Raw genomic sequence first — 22187 nt, forward strand, 5'->3', positions numbered from 1 at the left:
TGTAGCCCTGTCTTGTTCAACTCAGAGGTTGGTTAAGGCTCGATAACATTGAGATTTAGAGCTTTCGCTTACACAGATTACACTGCATTCAAGAAGAATCAGAACTGTAGCCAGTGACAGAATGAACTGAATTTGTCATGCTTTAGCAAAGATGCGAGAAACTCCGTCTTCTTCATTAAGTTTTTCATTGTTCGTAATTTTTCTTTTCCATTCAGTGAAATTTGGGAAAATATGTTTAAAAAGCTGGAGAGGAATTTATAAAGGTGTTGGTATTCATTTTGGGAATGAAGCTTTCTACGCTGATTTAGGCTGATCCTGGAAGCATGGGAGATGCCAAGAGCATTTGTTTTCATGCATGCATGTAGTGTATCGTTCCGAGTACTAAAACTCTTCGATTGGTATTTCATATCTTTTCTGTAGAGTAAATTTTCTGATTTAAGATCAAAATTGTGTGAGAATAACAAGACGGTGTCAAGTAACCATAGTATTTTTCACTTTATTTCTCGATTTATGTACAAATATTGTATTGAGTCATTCTAAGGAACAGTATGGATTTGCAGGCACAATTGCTAACACTTTCTGCCACCTATCGAACTCTTCTTGCAAACCTTTGAATAACTTTACTTTTGCGATACTAATAACTATAGAAATGTTACCATGTACTAGACCTCATTAGCGTTAACGTATGCTCTAGACTTTTTTCGATTGTCTACGAACTTCATGAGTGCCCGATTTTTCATGGCGTAATTGAATATAAACTAATAAGCAGCCAAAAAATCAATGAATCAATTTTTTGTTACAAGATAGTATGGATATCTGCGTTGCGCTGTTCTGCGGTTATTTTCTGCTATTGTAACGCGGCTCGATAAAGCTAACTGGATGTAAGTTTTAGCTCGATGTGGTGGTGTTTAGAAATTGACAATTTCAAAATTCTTTAAACTTTTCAAGCCCGAGCCTCCCTTGTTCCAAGACTAAAGAGTTACTGGGAAAGAGGATGATATTAGGCATAAAATAGACCCCCCTTCTCATCCTTCTTTCGTAGCGTGATGCAAATTGTAATCCTCTGATATAAGTTTTTTTTTCATCTTCTCTGCGAAAAGTCACGACTCCGCCCCTTTTCCTCGTCGCCCACTTGCAAAGCTGTCATCAGTTTATTGTGGGCGTTTCTTGTGCCAGCTGACGTGCTACAGATTTTGTCTTGTATTTCTTGTACTGTACAAGTGACGTCTTTGGTCAAACAGAGGAATTGCAGTGACGCCCAATAACTGACTAGATGGTTCCTTAGGATTGAAGTACTCATTGAGGTTTAATACACATCCAGTAATAATTGAATTACATAGCGAACATCTCCAGTGGTAGTTAGGGTTGCTACCCTCAGCACTTCACATCACTTCTTTATGCTAGGCCGCATTTCAGTTCGACGTTCTTCACAGCCTTTATATAGTCAACCGTTATGCCATGGTGTATGCATGGTAAAAAAAACTTTTATTAACAAAAAAGATCGAGGTTTTTTAGGTTGCCAGGGCTGATGTGGTGTAATATACATGCAGGGCAGTCTCCTCCATTGGCTATTTTCCGAATATGTTGGTATATTTGAGTGGACAAAGCACGTTTAGGCAATCGAGGCTGAGAAATGTATACTATACATGTAGGACAATCCTCTCTAATTTACCGAATGAGTTATGAACTTCATATTTCTCCGGTGCATGCAAGCCGCGTAAACAAAGCTCAAGGCAACACTTTCTGCAACAGCCAAGTTCATCTTGCATGTACTTGAAAGTCGATGAATTAAGAATGACAGTATCCATGGAGAATGTCGTTCATGTATTTAATAAAACAATGTCTGCATGCTATTAAATTCCAGCTTAATTCAGTGGTACGAATTTTTGTGCAATACTCATGAGAGACTCGGCGTACCAGTGAACCCCTTCAAAGTCGCTCTTCAGACTAGTGAAACTATGGTTTATGAACAACTTGCTGAATGACGTCAGTAGTGACGTAATTTCCGTCCACATGCGCAGTGGGGCCATTGATAAATGAGCTATTGTATGTGAATACCAATGGGCGTAGCAAGACACGAGAACTCCATCGACTATCATGGTGCCATGCCTTGTAAGGGGTGCGTAAACCCCTACATGTGTTGTCATGGTGATTTCAGTCACTGAGCTCTGTCCATCAGGGCCAGTCTTTAATATATCTCCAACCTTTATATCTGATGCGTATACAGCATTGATTTCATTAATGTTGCCATCCACTCGGAATACAAGGTGCTTCCTCGAAACCTTCAAACTGCGGCCATTTTCCATAGCAAGTGATAAGTATTCTGCTTCAGCATCCTCGTGTCGGTGAAGAAAAGCGATGACGTCACTGAAGATGGGCTTGCCTTGAGAGTCTAAAGTTTTGACTCGATCTCCTAATTTTAGATCTGCCATAGCAACCAAACGGTTGCCAGGGAGCTCGGCCTGTGATGTCTTGGGAAAGCAGTGTACTGTTGGTCGCTTCATGGGTACAACGGGCACTGGAAGGTAGATGAAGATAATTCAGAAATTCACTTTGAATTTCATGCTGCCAAGAGATTATATTTCTATATTCATACGAATCAATGATGAGGATGGCGTAGCGATAATGCATTCGCCTCTCATCACTAGGGTCTTGGGTTTGATTTATTTGGGGATGGGAGTAGAGTTTGTTTGGTCTCTGGATTCAAGGTTTTTTTCCGGATTTCCTTCCTCCACAAAACCCAATTAGCTGTGCCCTGACTACAGGTTGTTTCAGGGTGGGTCTTAATAAATCGAAGGTCTTTTCAGTAACGGTACCTGATACTCCTTGCATGGTTTATACTTACGTTTGAACAAATAGACAAAGTTAGCGCCATCTCTTCCTACACCTTTCACGCATTCGGTGGAAGTACCGTACTTATCATACGTACTCAAGGCGTCCTTTCCGCTGTAGCACTTGCCAAATTTCTGCAGTGCAAAAACAGTGTAACCTGCCTTTTTAGCGAGCTTTGCGCAATAGTTGATGGTTTTATTCAAGTCCATCCAATCGATGCTGGGCTGAAGGTCTTCCAGCAGCTCCGGTAATGCACGATTCGTCGGGTCGTCAGCATAGCAACCAGATGGTTTGAATACCAGTTCTAAAAGTAAAGAAAAATCTGTCGATTAGAAGGGAAACTATTTTGTAGCCATGGTGCTAAATGAGCGCAAAGTTTATATTGCTAGAAATAAATTATAGGAAATATATATCATCATAATAGATCATCATGGTCATCATCATCATTATTATGGTCATCATCATCATCGTCATCGCCATCATCTTCATTATCATCATCATCCATCATAGTTATCATCATAGTATCATCGTCATGGTCATCATCTAGCAAAGATCGTCATTTTATCATGATTCATAGTCATCTTGATCGTCATCATCAAGCAAGATCAACATCGCCACTATCATCATCATCCATAATTACGTATTGATAGATAATGTTCAGTACCTTCAGCCTTAACCCCGTCGTCCTTCGAGTCGTGCATATGACCATTCAACGTTTCATCTATTACATCTGAAAGGCAAAACTTGGTATTATTAAACGAGTAACTCAAAGATCGAATTCTGCATGCGTTAAAAGACGAAGGTTGATAAGTGACCTTAATTCAATGTTGATTTAAGGGGGGGGCGGTATCAATAATATTAGATACACAAAGCTACTTAACGAGTCCCGAAATCGTACCAGAGGCCTGTATACCTGTAATCGTCTTCAGTTTTTGTCTGTTCACTTGCATCACGTGATGGCTGTCCAGTTGTTTTGGCCCCATTTTTATTTCTAGTGAAGTCAAAGTAAAATAGAAAATGATGAAAAGCGATAATTGAACACTAAATGAGCAATCTCTAGAATGTGAGAAAAATTATGATCATTTTATCGCTATTTTGCGGTGAATGGGACATCATAGCGGCCATGTTGGATGACTTCTTGACGAAGTATTGGTTTCTTATGTCATGTCCTACAACATGACGCCCATGACGTTTTTCATCCTATTCTCGTGAAAGAAATGCAAACCATATGTATATGGTTGTGCAACGTTCAGGTCGGTACGTACGCTCAAGATTTGGTGACTTGATTTTGGATACTCTTGGGGAGTTGAACCATGAAGTATCGGGCTTTGCAAATGAAACACTGGCTGTAATGGAAGCAAGCAACAGAAAAACAAGAATTAAATAATCTGCGTGCAAGATCATTCCCATATCAGCCCTCTCATCCATATTACAGAATTAATCCAGATGCTGAGGGTTTTTCCACATTACTCATCAAGGTGGATTTTAAAAGGGATGGCGATTTTCTGATGCTGTCAAACGTAGAGTGTTAGAAGACAAAACATATCCATGTAAAGTTTTGCAGCAAATATGGATTTCATTTCTGTGAGAAAGGAGACCAGATCCATTGTTAGGGTTGAGTTTTTATACACTGTTATTGGTCCATCCTTATGTAGTCGAGGAGAGCTTCAGCCTCCTACTGTTAGCTTCTTTATGTTTTAATCTCTCAAACACATTTATTATTTTGGAAATCAATTCAATAAGACACCTTGTAGTATTGCGTAATTTAAATGTACAACGTAAAACAAACGAGGACCGCGGACCACCCTAAAAAGAGAGGGGCTAAGATTGGGAAGCATAAGAGACTAGTATGGAAACAGGGAAAAAGTCCCCCCCCCCCCCCCCCCCACTATTGTCTTCACTGTCCCTGACACTGAAAAGGCTTTATTTACCTGTGCTGAAGAGAAACGACAACAAGAGCACCACCGCTTTCATTGTTGAAATCTATATTTTTGTAAGGCGAATGCTGTAGCAATACTGGGAAATAAAGGAAAACATATTACTTTAGTAAGGCGCCTGCGTTGGTGTGAAAATAAAACATTAAAGATTTGATAAAGAAATCTTGCACAAATATGCACAAATTAGTAAGTTCTAGACCTCAGTAAACAGTAGTAGACCTACAAAACGTTGCACTAATTTGTACAATTTTGTTAGTGAACTTTTTCATGGATAAATGGTATGCACTGAACCCGGAGGAAAAAATACTTTTTAAGTTATCATTTTGTTAATATTATTCATCATTTTGTATGATAAAACATGCAGGAGCGGGCTTTTAATCAATTGCTTTGGAGCTTAAGATGGTAAAAACATTTAGGCTTGGGAATATAAATCTCACGCCAACTCTATAACCCTTTTCAAATTTTTGTATCACGAGCGCAAATCAAAATAGCGTTGGTAGACAAAAAAAAAAAAAAAAAAGAGTATAAGAATTAGTTTTAAAAGTAACTTTATAACCTAGTATAAGAAATACAATATTAAGACGGTCATTTTTTAAATTGTTCAATAGATGTAATGATTTATAAATTTTAAAGTGCCATGGATGAATGAGTTACTTTCAAGATGTTTTTCTATTGTGGAATGAAGTGTTGTGTGTGTTATGTTTGTTAGTTTTAGAGGTATACGCTTGAAAGCATCAATACCTAAACAAATTTGTAATGACCAAAAAATGCAGCTAAGGTATTTGATGAGGATATTCCTGCCTTCTCTTTTACATATATTTTTATCAACTTTTTCCTTTTTTCCTACATTTTTAGTCACATATATGGAGGCAAAGTTCATTTATAGGAAGATATTTTTTTCGTACTTTATCATATAGTTTAAGTTGAAATGATTTGTAGGAGAAATCTTATATTCAACTTGTCTTGATGATAAAATTAACGCTTAAAATCAGTGATAGCAAGTTTGAAAAAAAATGCAATAATCAAAATTGAAAAACAAAATAAAACCTTAAATATCAGCACCAAAACCCACTATAGCTTAAACAGTACATACTGCATGTATGGTAGATATTATAAGATAGAAGTGTGAAATTTACTAGTACATTAATTATTATGATATCTTGTTGACCCTCCTTTTAGGGTTTAGATACTGATACTAGAACTGTGCACTTTTCTAGATCTGGTGTTTCACCATAAACTTCACAAATTCATAACTTAAAAAATTCTCCAATTCTATAACTTCGTTAGTGACTAACAAGCTGCAATCATTTTTCTGGCCATTTTGCAAGCTAACCGACATCTTTTTGGTTGATGTCGATTAGAAGATCAAAATTACAAAAAGAAAAAATTATTAATGTCAACCAAAACGTGACGTGAGCTGAAGTGAAGCCTAGCTAGTTTGTCGCATGTCTTCCAAGCAGCTCTAGTCTTGAGTGTATGAAATCATTGATAATCGGTCCAAAGACAGGTTAGAGTAAAGTTCATCCACTTGAAACTCGATTAAAAGGTTGGCATTCTCTCGAGATCGTTAAGGTACGAGTTAAAGGATTAAATTCAAAACAGTGCCACTGATTGAAAACCTGAGAAAGGTTCACAGGAGAAGAAAGAGGTTTCAAGAGGGAATATGACAGAAATCACTGGCTCGAGAAAGCTAATCATTAGGCAAAATCATTACCATGACTGGCTCCTTGATATTCCTCTCCCATAAAACTAAACAGTGTTTCGCTTTGCAGTTAATGGTAATCATTATTTATAAGCACACATCTACAAAGACAGAATTTTGAATATCAATCCAATTCAGTTTAGAGACTTACCTTTAGCCCACAAGGAAGGAATCGAAAAAAGCAAATGGGATCGACGATTTGTTTTGCTTCACTGAACAACGATGATTCCTCAGCCGTTAACAATGTCACTGTTTTGGTCTTAGCTGTTTTTTCAACCATTCGACTCCATTCAAAGTTCTGCAGGTACTTAAACCAATAGGCTTTTGACTTGCATCACACCTGTTGAAAGCAACCTGTTTGTTGATCAGAAACATTGATACTTACCATGGTTCGCTTGCCGGATCTTTCTCGATCCGTACTCATTTGAATAACCGGCAATTATAATGGGAAATTGAGATTCGAGTTTTGTGCAATCGACTTATGTGAAATTAAGCCTGTGGTCCGTGCTTCAGGAAATTGAATCAGGATTCCAGTATATGAAATAACGAGAAAAACAGGACTACATATTCGGGTAACTGGATTCATAGATGGTGGGAGTCTGGGATACAAATTGATGGATTGCAAGCATTCCCAAGAGAGTCAAAAGACAAAGACATGGCGGCCATTGTGGTGCCGTTAACAATGAGAATGAGAAATCTTTTGTTAAATGGCACCAACATGGCCGCGATGACGTAACGTGCAATCGAAGAATTGTGGAATCCAGACTCCAAGCTACAGAAAAATGCACCCAAGAATTGGAAACTGGAACCCGCTGAGATGTGCCCCTGAGCGCCGAATAAAAATCATGGAAGAATCTGGAGTCCAAAGTTAAGGGAATCCAGAATCCAGCTCACATAACTCGTGTTCATTAATAAATTTGTCTCACTTAAGAAATAAGCTCCATCATTAGTTCCAAAAAAATAAAAGCATCATCAAAGATCAGTTGTACTACGTTGACATGCATACCTTTATGTGTAATGTGTCTCATGCCATACATGCATACCTTTATATTTAACAATTCGGTTGTTTTTAATCATCGTATGTTTTTCGTTCAAGAAAAATTCAGCTTTGACCCTCCTATCGCGGGTCCCATCGGCAAAACTAAGAAGACTTTCATTCAATAACCTCATATCTTTCTAAAGGTAATTTATTTAAATATTGAATGAATATAATTACACCAAATATTCAACTGTTTATTAAGCTGTTCGAGCTAATATGATTATACAAATGAGCTAATAAATTTGTGTTGTTGAGAGATGTTATTTATATAAAGACCTTGTAGCATGTATTTCACTTTAAAAAGCTAAAAAAAAATATTCAAAAACATTTACAAATGCCAATTTACTGACAAAGAAATTAGTCATGTTGTATTTTGCATTGCATTTTGCATTATTTTCTATTTTGTCTTGTTTTTTTCACAAGTTTAACTGAATGTAAACTTCGTTTTTCGAAACTTTTTCGGTCGTTCGTGATTTCCGTATCTTTCTCGCTCATGAAAACAAATGAAAAAAAAATCGAATTTAAATCGAATCTCAAAATCTATTATTTACAGCTTAAGTTTTCAAGCTTATCGAAAAGTAGTTAAGGAATAAAAATATTTTAATGAAGAATTAGGATCAGAAAACTATGTTTTAACTGATGACACATTTGGTGGCAGTTATGATCTCCAGCCAATTTCCTACCAAATCATTTATTTTCTTAATTTCATTGCGGTAAAAATATGTTCTTATAAAAAACCTAAACTCTTAATATGCATAACCTAACATTGTCATGTAAAAGAAGTAAAAGTATACTGAGCTTTTGTTTTGCTCACCTTTTCTTAAGCAGTTTTCTAGTCTGTCTTCATATGCCGTGTTTATTTGTCCATAAAAAGGTTAGGAAAACTTCGAAATTTCGATTTCAATGAAAGACATCCAAGGTAAATTTCACTAAACCTGATATTGTGTTGGATTGTCTGTAGTTATCTCTCGTTTTTTAAAGTAAAATTCACCAGGAATTCAAAGCTTAAAAGAATTTTCCAAAAACAAAGCTATCCCCTGGGGGAGGTGGTGAGTTGTATACAAAATTCCTTAGTGGTAGAGTATACTCGCGCAAAGAAAACAATGTAGTGCATTTCGATTCGATTTCACTGCATGGCTTTTATTATGGGAGTCAGTATCTTCATCTCGAATATAAAATAATTGACGATTTTTTCCCGATCTTATTTTTACCTAGCGTATTTACGAAGAAAATTCCGGATGTGACGCAGGCTAATTTTTACCTTTCTGATTCATTCAAATTGGGCTACCTGTGACTTTCGTATCGGGAGCTCCGCTTTTAGGCAGTGCCTAAATATATATTAGTGTGGACGCAAAACAATTTGTAAACGGAACTTTTTCTATTGTCTTCGGTTACGTTGTCATGGAACCGTTCTGCTCTAGTGATTATCATCGAAAAATATATGCTTTTGGTTGTTGTTTTTTTTTTTAATTTATCGACTTGAAGTTGCTTTTCTGATTCTAAATAAACAATAAACTCTTACATTAGGAACTGGTCATCAAGTATATGGGGGGGGGGGGGGGGGGGGGCGGCAAAATCAGAATAGAATCAATGTTTTTTTATTCTGGCCCATTATAAAATGATGCTGAAAACGTGATGACCCAACTTCAGTTTAGAAGCAAAATTGCAGATGACCCACCTATAAAAAAGGATCCACTGATCAGATTTACCTTTATAAAATAAATCAAATAGTACGTACGCTGTGATTGGTTGATAGCCGTATTTGCATGAGGGTATGTAAACACAGTTGTGACGTCATACATTTCGTGTTTTCCCGGTACAAGTTCAAAAATTTACAGTTTTTTTCGAGAAAAAAAACGCCCCCAAAAATGTATTTTGAAGACGAAGTTCCAAATTTTGACATGTGTCAGGGCCACAGGTATAACCCTATGGTGCCATGCAGGTGTTTCTGATTGTAATATCGATCATGACAATCTCTTGTTGGTCACCGTAACGAGAATTCCCTCAGGAGCTACAACACACGTCCTTCGTCAGGACAGCCTCGGTTGTTCAGCGAAGTGCTTTCTTATGATTTAAATGCACTGTCCGATAAGGAATACAAGTATTTCAAGGAAACAGTCAGCAGCTTCAAACTCTTTCCAGCGATAGCTCTTCAACTCCACAAAATATTTTCTCGAGGCAAGACGAAACAATCGACTTCGCTGCCGTGTTTTCTGGCTGTCAAATTGAGCAAAACCACGTTTCTTTCAACTGAGAATTCCAGTCACAGTGACACTCAGTTATCTACTTTTGATCACTTTCGTAAAGATAATCAATTCTGAAATCTTTTATTAATATTTCTATTCAATCTTTGGACATTTCTTTGTATTTGTTTTAAAGTTTTAGAATGATAAATATTTAAAATAGCTATAGCGATTCTTTCTCGCTTCACATTTGCCTCCTTGGCGTTTATTACACGAAATTTGATTGGCTAACGATCGAAGTTCGTGATGTATGGAGAATTCGTATTTTGATATGAGAATCAAATTCAAATAAAGATTTATTTTCTTGCAAGTGGTAGTGTTTTCCCTTAGTATTTATTTTATAAAAGCAATAGAAAACATTTTTCTCTGTGTTTACATAGCCTGATAGCAACACTCGGGGGTTGGGAGAATTCTCGACAGTTATGCAAACCCTCGACTACGTCTCGGGTTTGCATAACTGTCTCGAATTCTCCCAACCTCCCCTCGTGTTGCTATCAGGCTATGTAAACACGGAAAAAGTTTTCTATTGCTTAAATATTCAATCTAAATCCCAAAAGAATTTTCTTGGTTGCACACGTCTACCACTTTTTGTAACATTGACTGTTTCGGCTTATTCTTTCTCCATGTCATCGTCTTCCTCATGCACTATCAGTAATTCCTATTTCATGAGTAACAATGTCATTTTCTATGTCGCTATCCAAATCTTCAGTATACTCATCAGTGTCCTCACATGAATCATCATCATCTTCAGTGTCCTCGCAGTGTCCTTTTTATCCGAAGGTACTGCAGATGTTCTACATACTTTCTAACCAGATCCTCTGCAACTGCAAATTTCCTTGAGAAATTCTGATGATGACAATTATATTACTCTATTTTGTAATGGCCCACCCTTTTTAGTTGTCAAATTTTATCAACAGCCCACCCCTTTGAAGGAGTTCAAAATTATGTGACCCACCCCCTGATTTTGCCCCCCACCCCCACCCCGTATATTTTATGACCAGTCCCTTACTTTTTTATGCTTAGAAGTCATTTTGTTCAGTACTTGTAACAAAAGAGTGGCTACATCTTTGTAAACGCTACGGTAATCTCTAAACTTCGATATCTAGCCACGATTGCATTGCATCGCATTGCCTTTTTATGTAAGGTTCTCTTTATTTTGACTGTGTTTATGAATTTTTCGGGCGTCTATAGGCTTAATATGATCCCTTAACAACACGTGGCACATTTTTTGATGATTTATGCGTATCCGTGTGGACGCGAAACATTTTCTCCGTTTTCATGTATGGACGGAAAACTCAGTTTTTTTTCGGTTTCGGTGTGACAGTTGCGGATTAATATTTACCCGGCATAGTGTGGACGGGGCCTTGCTTCATAAGTATTCGCATTAAATTCATTTGATTTACACAAACATGCCATGCAGAAACAAACATGCAGAATGATACCTTACCTATGCGCAATGGGGTACGTCAAGAGTCATGTTAAGGCCCATTGCTTTTCCTTATTTATGTAAATGACACCTTTTTCTAATGATGTCATGCAATACACATTTATATTTGGATGACACAACTCTATACTGTTCCGCACAAAGTGTTGCTGAAAGGTAGCAAAACTTTCACTTTTGTTTCCATAAGTGTTATTATAAGTAACGCACTTTCCCGGAACACTAACAGCCCGGCTGCGGTCGGTAGATCCCTCTACCTTTCTTTCATCCCTCCCCCTGAACTTAAGTACACGGGAAGTTAATTAAATCCTCCAACGCAACTTTATCTGCATTTGAGTTCACAGATGGTATTTTTACAATAACAGATCGTATTCTCGCAAATTGATTGGCTGACAGCTATGATCAATAAAGCTTAAGAAAACACGCAGCATTGCACACAACAGGGCTGTTGCAGCGTGTGTCTACCCCTGAAAATTGTTGCACGCAACATTCAACAAATCTGAAGTTAAATCGAGCTCTACTCTACTCTTAGCATGATGAATCGCTCGCGCACAGAGCCAGCGTGCGCTTGAAACCGTCTTTCTTTTAAACTTTTTCCTTGATTTTAGATGTTTTTGTATTCAAGGGTAAAATTGTATATAAAGGGTGAATTTGTATATCAAGGGTAAAATTGAATATAACGGCAAAAGTGTATGTCAAAGGAGTTGACAGCTGTCAAAGAAGGGAAAGACGTCACAAGAAAGAGACAACAATAAGCCTTTGTGGCGATGAAAACTGTCTACCAAAGAAGCAAATTAAAAGTGTGTCACGAAACCATTTGTTATATTATTGGAGAACAAAAAATTTTTGAAAAAAACGACGTCCCATACGTCACGCCATACGTCACGCCATTCATTGCTTGGTGCTTACTGATGAGAAACGCCCGACTCACTTGATTCTTTCAAACTTGATTCTTCCATTGACTGCTTCACGATAGTCTCACTAGCGACAACACGAGACCGTGTAAAGAATGCCAACAGTAAAAGGAAAACTATCGAATTGTCAGCTTCCTAATCAGCTCAGTGGAGTTGCAGATGGCACCAAAGTCGTTGACTCCTACGTGCATTCCATTTTGGTACAGCCAGACATCAAAGTTAAAGAGCTAGAAAACCTTCCTGCTCACCAAGATTTAGGGAGGAAACACGCCCACCTTTGGCAAACACAAAGAAACCCGAAATACAGCAGAGTATTACTGACACAATTCAGTTTTCTAAGGCTTTTCTGGGAAAGTATGATACACTTAAGAAGTTGATACAGAAATTAAAGAAAGGAGATGGAAATGCTAAGACTGAATTTACTCAAAATATCGATTTCCTCAAGCACATTCTTTCCTCTGTGGTCGTCAGCCACAGTAAAGAGGTTACAGCCAAACTGAGTCAGTTCGGGTCTTGCTGATTCAAGATATGAGAAACTTCCAGGGAGATTCAGATGAAGCCAAGATCAAGATCATTGGGGAAACTGGAGAATTAAAAGCAATGCAAGATCACCTAGATGCCATCAATAAAGCTATCGACCGCGACAGGGGCTTAATTGCAGGCGGAATTATTCTCTTTTGGCTAGCAGTTGGCGGAGGTATTGATTTGAAAAAGCAGGAAGATGCCAAAGACGATGTACAAAAGCAGATGGCACTGAATCAAAAGACAAGAATTAGTGGCCTTAAATGCTGCTAAACACCACATCGATGGATTCGTAAAGTCCAAAGATCCTGTCTCCCAAGCTGCATTAGTACTAGAACAAGCATGGGCATCACTGACAAGCGATTTTGGAGAAGTTATGGAGGAGCTGAAGGACCTTTCTAACACCAGTGCTGTAGACTATCTGGAACCCTTACTGGAAACTGCCAAAAAAGACTGGAGTGTTGCTTTAGACAAAGCTGAACGATTGAAACCTAAGCTTTTCCAAAATAATTAATGCGTGCAGGTCAGTTACTTTGAGTCAAATATCTTGACTGGAAGAACTGGAAACTGCTTGGAAGACTGGAATGATGCTCTTGAAAAAAATGAAACCAAAATTTTTCCGAAAGTGATCGTGAATGGCAGTCACTCATGCAATGTGACCACTTTTTACCAAATTGCAGTATAGAGCGTTTTTACGTGACGTCATAGCGGCCATTATGGGGTACCAAAACAATACATTTTCTATCCTCCGGGAATTGAACTCTATTTTTATGCAAATACAGAAGAGACTGTCAAGCATCTCAATCTCCAACTTGAAGACTTCAAAAAGAATCTAACGGCAGATCACGAAAACTTCTCTAAAGAAGTAACAAAAGCAGCTAAAATACTCGAAGGAGATGATGGCAAACTCCAAAAGATCAGTGACGAGATTGATTCCACTAATTCTAAGATGAACGCCATGATTGGAACTATGGCAGGCGGTGCAGTGGGAACGGTTGGAGGTATAGTGTTAATATTGGTCGGCTCACTTGCAGAGATTGAAACAGATGGACTTTCAACTGGTTTAATCCTAGCTGGCATCGGGATGCTTGGGACGGGAATCACTGCGGAGATAACTGGAGGTGTTGAGTACGGTCTCGCAGTCGAGAAGATGAAAAGTCTCCAAGAAGAACTCAGCAGCGATAAGCAAGCCATTGGGATACTGAAACACGTCAAGAGTCTTCTGGATGGCTTTGTAAGTCAGATAGAAACGGCAGTGAAATCAGTTGGTGTACTTGAGAAGGAGTGGTCCGTAATGTCTGATGACTTGGCAAAAGTGATCAGTGACCTTGACAACAACCCTGGCTCGTTAGGGTTAACCAACATGTTGAATATTGCAAGAAGCGACTGGGAAGGAGCATTGAGTTTGGCAAGGAAGATGATACCAACCGGTGAAGTGCCAGTCAAAGCAGTGAAAAATATCATGGACGAGATTCACGTTAAATAAGTTTTAAGAACAACGCCTATGTCGTTTTCTCATGATATTAATAGTGATTATGGATCATTGATAACAACTATTGAGATATAATTAATATGTCAAACTTAGGTTCTAGGCAAAATTATCAAAAATAAAAAATTGAAACTTTGATAATTTATAAATTATGTCTTGTAATTTCAACGAAAATAAATGAAAATTCTTCGTTTGCAAGACCACGCGTGTAATTTGCTGGTGTCAGAATATTTTTCGGGTCCAATAAAAAAACAATCCTATGAGTAAAAACTTCATGAATACTAATTAATGACCTTAGAACAATACAAAATCACTACCGTGAAGGTATCTGTAAACCCTGATACAGAATTCGTCCTGATTTGTGTAAGGTTGACTTTGAAATATCTCGGCCAAATTACATTTAATGTTAACATTTTTACTCTAAAAAATAAGCATTAATCTAGACATTTTAAAAGTAGTATACAATATTCGCGTGAGATCTGTTTGAGGTTTAGGGGACCCCTAGGGGGTTCAAAACAGCTCGCTTACAGCTCGCTGAATCCTCATACAGATCTACCGCTCATATTGTATATATTACATATAGAACAAGCAGCTCTAAGCAAAAAAATTGGAGTTATTATCCCTGTTCGCACTAGAGCCAAAAATTGGTTTGTTTCTTGTACTAAACGACTTTGGAAATTTTGTATCCTCGAATTTTTCGTTTGGCTCGTTGCGTTCGTACTTGATGAATATTTCTATAACCACCGCTTCAATCAAATCTACAAATGAAAAATAGCCGGATGATGACTTGCAGTGAAAGTCACAAAGTAAGGAATTTCGCGCTTGACAAATAACCGTGGGACTCCAAATAGCAAGAGTGCAATCAATATAACCGTGAAACTTTAGTAATACTAAATAGCACAATTTCACGCAAACTCCATTGTTTTCTATTGTTTAATTAGCACTATTTTGAACTATTCAGTAATTAGTGTTTCACGGATTAATTGCTTGCGCGGTATCTTTAAAGTTTGGAAGCGATTGACAAAATTTGGTGGCCAAGTGTTCGTACTACAAACATTTTAGCAATGACAGTTTTTTTTATTTTTTATTTTTGCAAAATATTAAGAATTTTACCTAGTAGTGAGAACAGGGCTTAGTCTTTAGGCATTCGTTATTAAACTTAATAAGTTGTTGTTTCCTTGGTCTATGGCGTCACGCGGTGCAAACAATTTGTACCAAAATCACGGAAATGTTTTTCGTAACTTATCGTGGAATTTAAGTACGTGTTTTTTATCTGCTAGAGGCCGCGTCCACACTTATGCGTTTTCGTTTTAAAGCATGCTTTTCGATGCGTTTTGGCTTCCTTTTTTTTCGAGATAGGCATACATCCGTTGGCACCGTTGTGTCTCTCCTTTGTAAAAAGAGCTATCAAAGGAAGCTAGGACAGAGTCACGCATTATTTTGTTTTCTTTGGTGGCGATTTTTACTATTTCACAATCGAAGAAAGTGTTGATTTTGATTTGATTTGATTTATTTGATTTCTCCCAATTCCAACAATTTAATGATATATTCATAGTTTTATGCTCCATATTCGTAATCAATCCTACTCACATCCGTAATCCACTTCGATTCCTTGCACTCAAGTTCCAATTGTGGTACCCTGCGAACAGAGTCTCCTTTTAACTCCTCTACGGGCGAGAGAAAAAGAGACTCTGCTCGCAGGGTACAATTGTGGAAATTCAAGAAGCTGAAACGTGCATAGGCAAGACACACCCGAGTGGTCATCTAATCCCTTTGATAGGTCACGATCGAACAAGTTGTATACCCACATTATAAAACGTGACACTAGATTTCAAAGTCGACACAGTAGGTGAAATTTTCAGCAGTGTTATATATTTTCGCTCTTAACTCTACAAGCTTGTCCCGATTCGAAGATGAGTTCAAAGAAAAAAGGATCCCTGTCCAATGCACAGCTGAAGAACAAACAAGTTGACCTTACCAAAGCGTCCACTGTTATTCAAACCTATGTACAAATGATCCTGCAGCAAGCGGATTTAAAGCTCGTTGCCCTCCCTAATCTCCCAGCACACCAGCAAACTGCTCGTTCTCATGGAAATAACTGGAACGCTACGATTCTTCCACTGATGGCAAAAACTGATGCTGATATTATCGACTATGCCAACAAGTTTGAAGCTTTCTACGAAGATTTGGTCAAGTACGCCAAGGACCTGAACAACCCTGAGTCGAGGAAAAAGTTCGTGCAAGGACTAAAGTTGCTACAAAACACTATCAAGAAGAAGGATGCCAGCGTGGCTCAGGTTGTCAAAGATTTGTCCACCTTCCACACCAACCTCAACACTGATTTTGGGAACTTCGAATCAGATGTGAACACGGCATCGGTCAAGATCGAGGGGGACAGTGGTGAGATTAAGTCTCTGAGTAAGGAGCTTGATACAATTAGCGACGCTATGGACAAGGACATCGGCTTGATGGCTGGAGGGGCAGTTACTATCGTTGCAGGAGTGGCAATGATCGTGTTCGGTGCCGTCTCTGAAATCCCTTCTGGAGGTATGTCAACCGCTCTTATAGGTGGAGGGGTGCTAGTGGTATCTGCCGGTACAGTTATGGAGACCTTTGGATCTCAAGACTACAGCAAACAGATCGAAAAACAGAAGTCTGCACGTGAAAAACTAAAAGGAATCCAAATTGAACTGGTTGGCCTCAAGTCAACCAAAGGTCAAATTGGTAACTTCATCAAATCTTTGGAAAGTGCAATTACAGCAGCCTCAAGTCTTCAAGCTGCATGGGGGGCGCTGGATGCTGACCTACAAGAGCTTATCACCGCCTTGCAAGATGTAAATCCTGATGATGGCAGCTGGGTACTGGATGAACTCAGTCGTGCTAAAAAAGACTGGGCAGATGCCTTGGATCAGGCCAAGAAACTGCAACCTGATGGAAAGGTGCCTACCAAATTGTACCAGAATCTACAGGATGCTTTTAAAGAGATGAAACCACGTGGAAGTGCATGAATTCCCTCGTTTGGAACACTTATCATGTTCCGAAACTCGGCCAAGATTAACCAGATGAACTCTAGTACAAAATAGATTAATTTTTGATAGGTTTAATGTAGTAACTTAGTTTTCCACAAACTGCATAATTACATAGCATTAATAAATAGGAGGAGTACATTGTGACATGTTTCAATAAACGAACGCTAAAATAAACCCTGAAACTGAAACCAAACGACCCATATGGTAAAGTAAATAGTGGAATAAGCTGCAAACACAGACAATTTCTCTCAGTCGAATTTATACTGAGTTAAAACTTATCCCAGAATGAACACACCCTACACTAAAGCCGTGAACACATTTAAAATGTGCATTAATTTCGGTTTGACAACAAAAAAAAAAAAAAAAAAAAAAAGGTGAAGCTTTTGAAAGCATTTTTAAATGAAATGAAATTAACTTTCATGAAGGGGGGACTTCAATGTTTAAGAGGAGGACCTCCATTTATGTTTTTCGCGTCTTGCCCATTTCACATATGAGGGGTCCCCCTCTGGGATTTTGTCATCAAAGTCACGCGTTGACCTTAATTAAGGCAGACGTCACGCGTAGAAGAAATACGTTTCACATTCGACCGAGAGAATAGCAATCACTGTGGACGTGAATTTAGAGGCACAATTCAACTTAAAGCTCACCAACGACAATGAACTGTAATCCTTTATTGCTTTTTCTGTTGTTATCCATGTTGGAGGCGAGTTATGGAGCGGACAAATCGTGTCTAAGAGACAACGATTGCCCAAAGAAGGACAACATCACACAATCATGTTGTATGAATAAGAAATACGAGGTTAACGGCGTCTGTAAAATAAGTTGTTATGGCGAATATTGTACACTTTCATCAGACTGTGGATCTGCACAAGATATGGTTTGCTGTGATGTTCATATTTGTCGGTATACATTTGAAGAGTGCCCTAGTCAAAAATGGCCTACTTGGATTACTGTGGTAGTTGTTCTCGTTGTTGTTTTTGCTGTACTTGGCATCGGTGGAGTTATTCTTTGCATCTACCGGAGAAACCGACATCGATATACTTCGGGAGTACTTTTGGTGCATGATTCATCGCCTTATGGCACTGGGTGAACCGATAATTTGACAAGGTAAAATTAAACACCCAGAGGCACAGAGAACGAGATACTGCAGTGAGTCAGCGAAAATATTATAAGCTTAATTGCTGAAGAGATTCATTACTCCCATGACAGGTTGAACATCTCTGAAACCATGTATTGAAGATCTTTCAAGTTTTTCGTATGATGGCCTTCATATAATGGCCTAATGAAATGGAAAAGCAGTTGAACAAGTTATAAACAAATTTGTGAATATTCTGGGGAATATTGCTTATAATTGACTTCAGAATATGGAACCAATGATGCTTGGATTTGCATAATTGATACCTAAAAATATTCATGAATCGCTCCAAAATTAAAACTCTTTCATTTGAACTGAAACTTTGCTGAAATAATCTTTGATACATTAATAATCACTCACTAAAATATCTTTCTGGTATTCGAAAGAAAAGTGTCGAAATTTTATGGCTGATTTTAGTCCGCCATTAATTTGTTTGTCTCACGGCCAAAGAGTCATTATGTACAGCGGTTTCTCTCTGTGACGTCATACATGCAACCCATTCAAGTTAGCGTCGCTTTCACCATACATTTCTTGTTCGATTACCTGAAGTTTATTGAATGTTTTATACGCGCTATCGTGAAAACAATGAACTCAGTATACTTTTTTTAAAGCTTTGATAACTTTTCAAATGGTGAAAAGTCCTTTGGACGCTCTCTTTGTCAATCCTGAAGAGTTAGAACCAGTTGCTACCCCAACGAAGAAGTTATCGTGTACAACTTCTTCTTAGAGAGAAGATGAAGCCGAACTAGAAGAGGTTTTCATAAGAGTTCCTTATTTTTATTCCATGATTTGTATTTGCTACATACTGTCCATGATATAAAGATCTTAAATTTGAAGTTTCAATATAATCTAACAGCTATTGATGTTATGAAAAAATTGACTTTTGAATTCTGCGTTGTGATATGGAGATTTGTGATAATTACTTAGATCTATGTGTCGAATAATTTAGAATGTGAGCTCGTAATTCTCCTGATTTGCTACAGAACGTTTATTATTTGCTCCAAAATGTTTATTATGCATTCAATAGGTAAAAGCATACGATTATCTATAATATCATCTTTGTAAAAGAACATGCCAAAAGTTTCTTATTTACAACTCGCACGACAGCGGCGTCTGTCACTCAGCTCGTAGATTTTACTTTTGTGTGGAATGTCTCGCGGACCCAAATTGTAGGGTTGCTCTTTGCGCTTGTACGTAAATATATCTTGAAAATTTGTTATTCTTAGAATGATTCGAATAAATCCCGAATCTCCCTGTCCGGCTTCGCGCGATCGCTAGAATCTCTTCCATGCGTACTGGACTTTGTTGTGATTCTTGGTGTACCGAGATGTATTGAAATTTCCCAATTATGACCGTCAATATTATTGAAACTGGAAAAAAAATTAAAGGGACTCTGAGGTGCCAGACACATCATAGCTTAAAATGTACATCAAACCTTGTTGATTTTGAAAATCGAAATGAAAATTCCATGAAATGCGTTTTTTGGGGTGATATCGTCCGTCAAAGTTGCGAAATGACTTAAGCTGGGCTCCCTGTGGAATATCGCGGATTTGATGGCTTGGGATGAATGAGGTGTGATGACGTCAGATAGTGGAACATGTTGGATAGCTGGAGCTGAATCTACCAAATTTCGCTATGGAAGTATGGCTGTTCTTTATCAATTTGAGCCGGAAATTGCTTGAGGAGAAGAATATAATACACCCGATGAAAGTGTGAGCGAGGACAATGAGCTAGAAGAAGTGGCGAACGAGGAAAGGCTTCAAGGAATCGATGTGGTGTACGTGTCAGCAACTTCATCTTCACTTCCATCTTCTTTAAAGCCAGTATCTTCCTCATACATTCAGGGAAGGTAGATCTTTAATATCTTAGATACCACACATGCTGATCTTTTTGCTAAGATAACCGTGCATTCACCATGTAATTATAAATTGGCGGTATCAGAACTAGCACAACGCAGAGGGCTGAAAAAGCATTTCAGCGAAATGAATATGCATTGAACGTATACGTATATGATATAGAAAATACCGGAAAAAGCTCACTTATTTGGAATATAAGAACGTAATAGAAAATACTTAAAAAAACTCACTTATTTGTAATATTTGTTCAATTTGGAATGAGCCTTCTCTGTCATGAAGAGAAACTATTAAATGCAGTCCTAAGCACATCTCGGTTCAGACACAATAGTCGTGATGCATGTCATGTCTAATAATTACGTTGAGTTTAACATCAGAAAATATTGAAATCTTAAGTGAAATAAAATGTTTCATTTACCTCATAATCTTTTACCTAATAAGCTCATTTAACAACATAAAAACATATCAGCTAGCTGTTTTCATCACGACACATTGTTGATTTTAAGATCGATTCCTAGAAGCCTTTCCTCGTTCGCCACTTCTTCTAGCTCACTGTCCTCGCTCACACTTTCATTGGGTGTATTATATTCTTCTCCTCAAGCAATTTCCGGCTCAAATTGATAAAGAACAGCCATACTTCCATAGCGAAATTTGGTAGATTCAGCTCCAGCTATCCAACATGTTCCACTATCTGACGTCATCACACCTCATTCATCCCAAGCCATCAAATCCGCGATATTCCACAGGGAGCCCAGCTTAAGTCATTTCGCAACTTTGACGGACGATATCACCCCAAAAAACGCATTTCATGGAATTTTCATTTCGATTTTCAAAATCAACAAGGTTTGATGTACATTTTAAGCTATGATGTGTCTGGCACCTCAGAGTCCCTTTAAGCGCCTAGACATTGTTTGGTCATGTAGTAGTCAAGGAACCGAATGAAACATTATATATTTTCTGAATAAACCAAATAAACCGAGTTTTACGAACATGGTACATACATTAGCCACCAATGTTTTGGTTTGAGTTGAATGTATGACGTTATACGTTACTCGTGCCAGTCTTCTTGAGCCGAATTATTGTAACAAGAAATTTATGGCGGACGAAAATAAATCGTAAAATTTTGGCCCTTAATTCCTTTCGAATATCAGAAATATATTTCAGTGAGTGGTTCTTAATGTATTCAAGATTATTTCAACAAAGTTCCAGCTCGAATGAAAGAGTTTTAATTTTGGAGCGATTTTCGTCCAAGTAGCACTTTAAATTGAAAGATATTCCATAAAACTTTGTCAAGTGTTTAATAGTTACATGTAAATGCTTCTTTTGTTAAGAACAACATTTTAATTGAAAAATGCATTAAAAGTGACTTTGCTCAATCTTGTATTGGCATACATGCAATCTTTGCTTGTAACCTACTCAAGGATCCAGTACAGAGGCGGCGGAGCCCTTTGAACCGTGAGGGGACTCATTTTTATAAAAATTCCAAAATACATTAAACGTTGTCCGTTCACATTAACGAGTCCTTAGGCAATGTTAATGTTAACGCGATGTTACCACATCATACCGATTTTTAATTGGTTAACATTTGAATGGCTTCCCTTAATGATTGTAAATGCATTTTGGCCGACTTTTCAAACATTTATATTATGTTGGTTTTCATTAAATATAAAAAGAAACAACAATAGATCTAGTATAGAATTCTTATTAAAAAAGATTTAATGACATGTTTCAGCAGTCCAGCTGCTATCATCAGTAGTAGATAATATAGATCACAAAGCTAACTAGTTATATAGCAAATATATATATATGAATATGTATAGTGTAGTGATTACAATGTATATGATGTGTAAAGACAACAAGTTAAGCACTTAAACCTTTGTCTTTCTATTTGATTTCTCTCAGTTGTTTTCTTTACGCATCATATACATTGCAATCGTTTCCAAAAGTTTCTTATGAACATTGCCTAAAAATGCCTCATTTTCATGTCTGTGCTTGCGATATTTATGAAAGCACTCACACATCTCGGAAATCACCTATTTTATAAGAGTGAC

The 22187-nt window shown here is 37.7% G+C and overlaps 1 protein-coding gene across 1 annotated transcript; it reads right to left on the reverse strand.

The window, feature by feature from the left end:
• Positions 1–476: 476 nt before the first annotated feature.
• On the reverse strand, positions 477–6736 carry LOC116300832 (protein hedgehog). The gene is made up of 7 exons (XM_031709790.2): positions 6623–6736; positions 4764–4848; positions 4098–4178; positions 3746–3823; positions 3497–3562; positions 2846–3136; positions 477–2518 (listed from the first exon to the last, which is right to left on the reverse strand). Exons 2-7 carry the CDS (start codon positions 4804–4806, stop codon positions 1866–1868), a joined length of 1212 nt encoding a protein of 403 aa, XP_031565650.2. The 5' UTR covers positions 4807–4848; positions 6623–6736; the 3' UTR covers positions 477–1865.
• Between the last annotated feature and the right edge of the window lie 15451 nt (positions 6737–22187).

The sequence above is a fragment of the Actinia tenebrosa genome, unplaced genomic scaffold (assembly GCF_029948245.1).
Source record: "Actinia tenebrosa isolate PJP-AT-01 unplaced genomic scaffold, QUT_ActTen_1.0 PGA_scaffold13__45_contigs__length_12533684, whole genome shotgun sequence".
Taxonomy (NCBI): domain Eukaryota; kingdom Metazoa; phylum Cnidaria; class Anthozoa; order Actiniaria; family Actiniidae; genus Actinia; species Actinia tenebrosa.

Excerpts from the sequence above, each read along its gene's own strand:
- LOC116300832 (XM_031709790.2), bottom strand. The coding sequence starts at position 4,806 with ATGAAAGCGGTGGTGCTCTTGTTGTCGTTTCTCTTCAGCACAG. Across the intron at positions 3,824-4,097 it reads CAAGTCACCAAATCTTGAGC|AAATAAAAATGGGGCCAAAA; the intron begins GTACGTACCGAC and ends TGACTTCACTAG. Across the intron at positions 3,137-3,496 it reads CGACGGGGTTAAGGCTGAAG|AACTGGTATTCAAACCATCT; the intron begins GTACTGAACATT and ends CTTTACTTTTAG.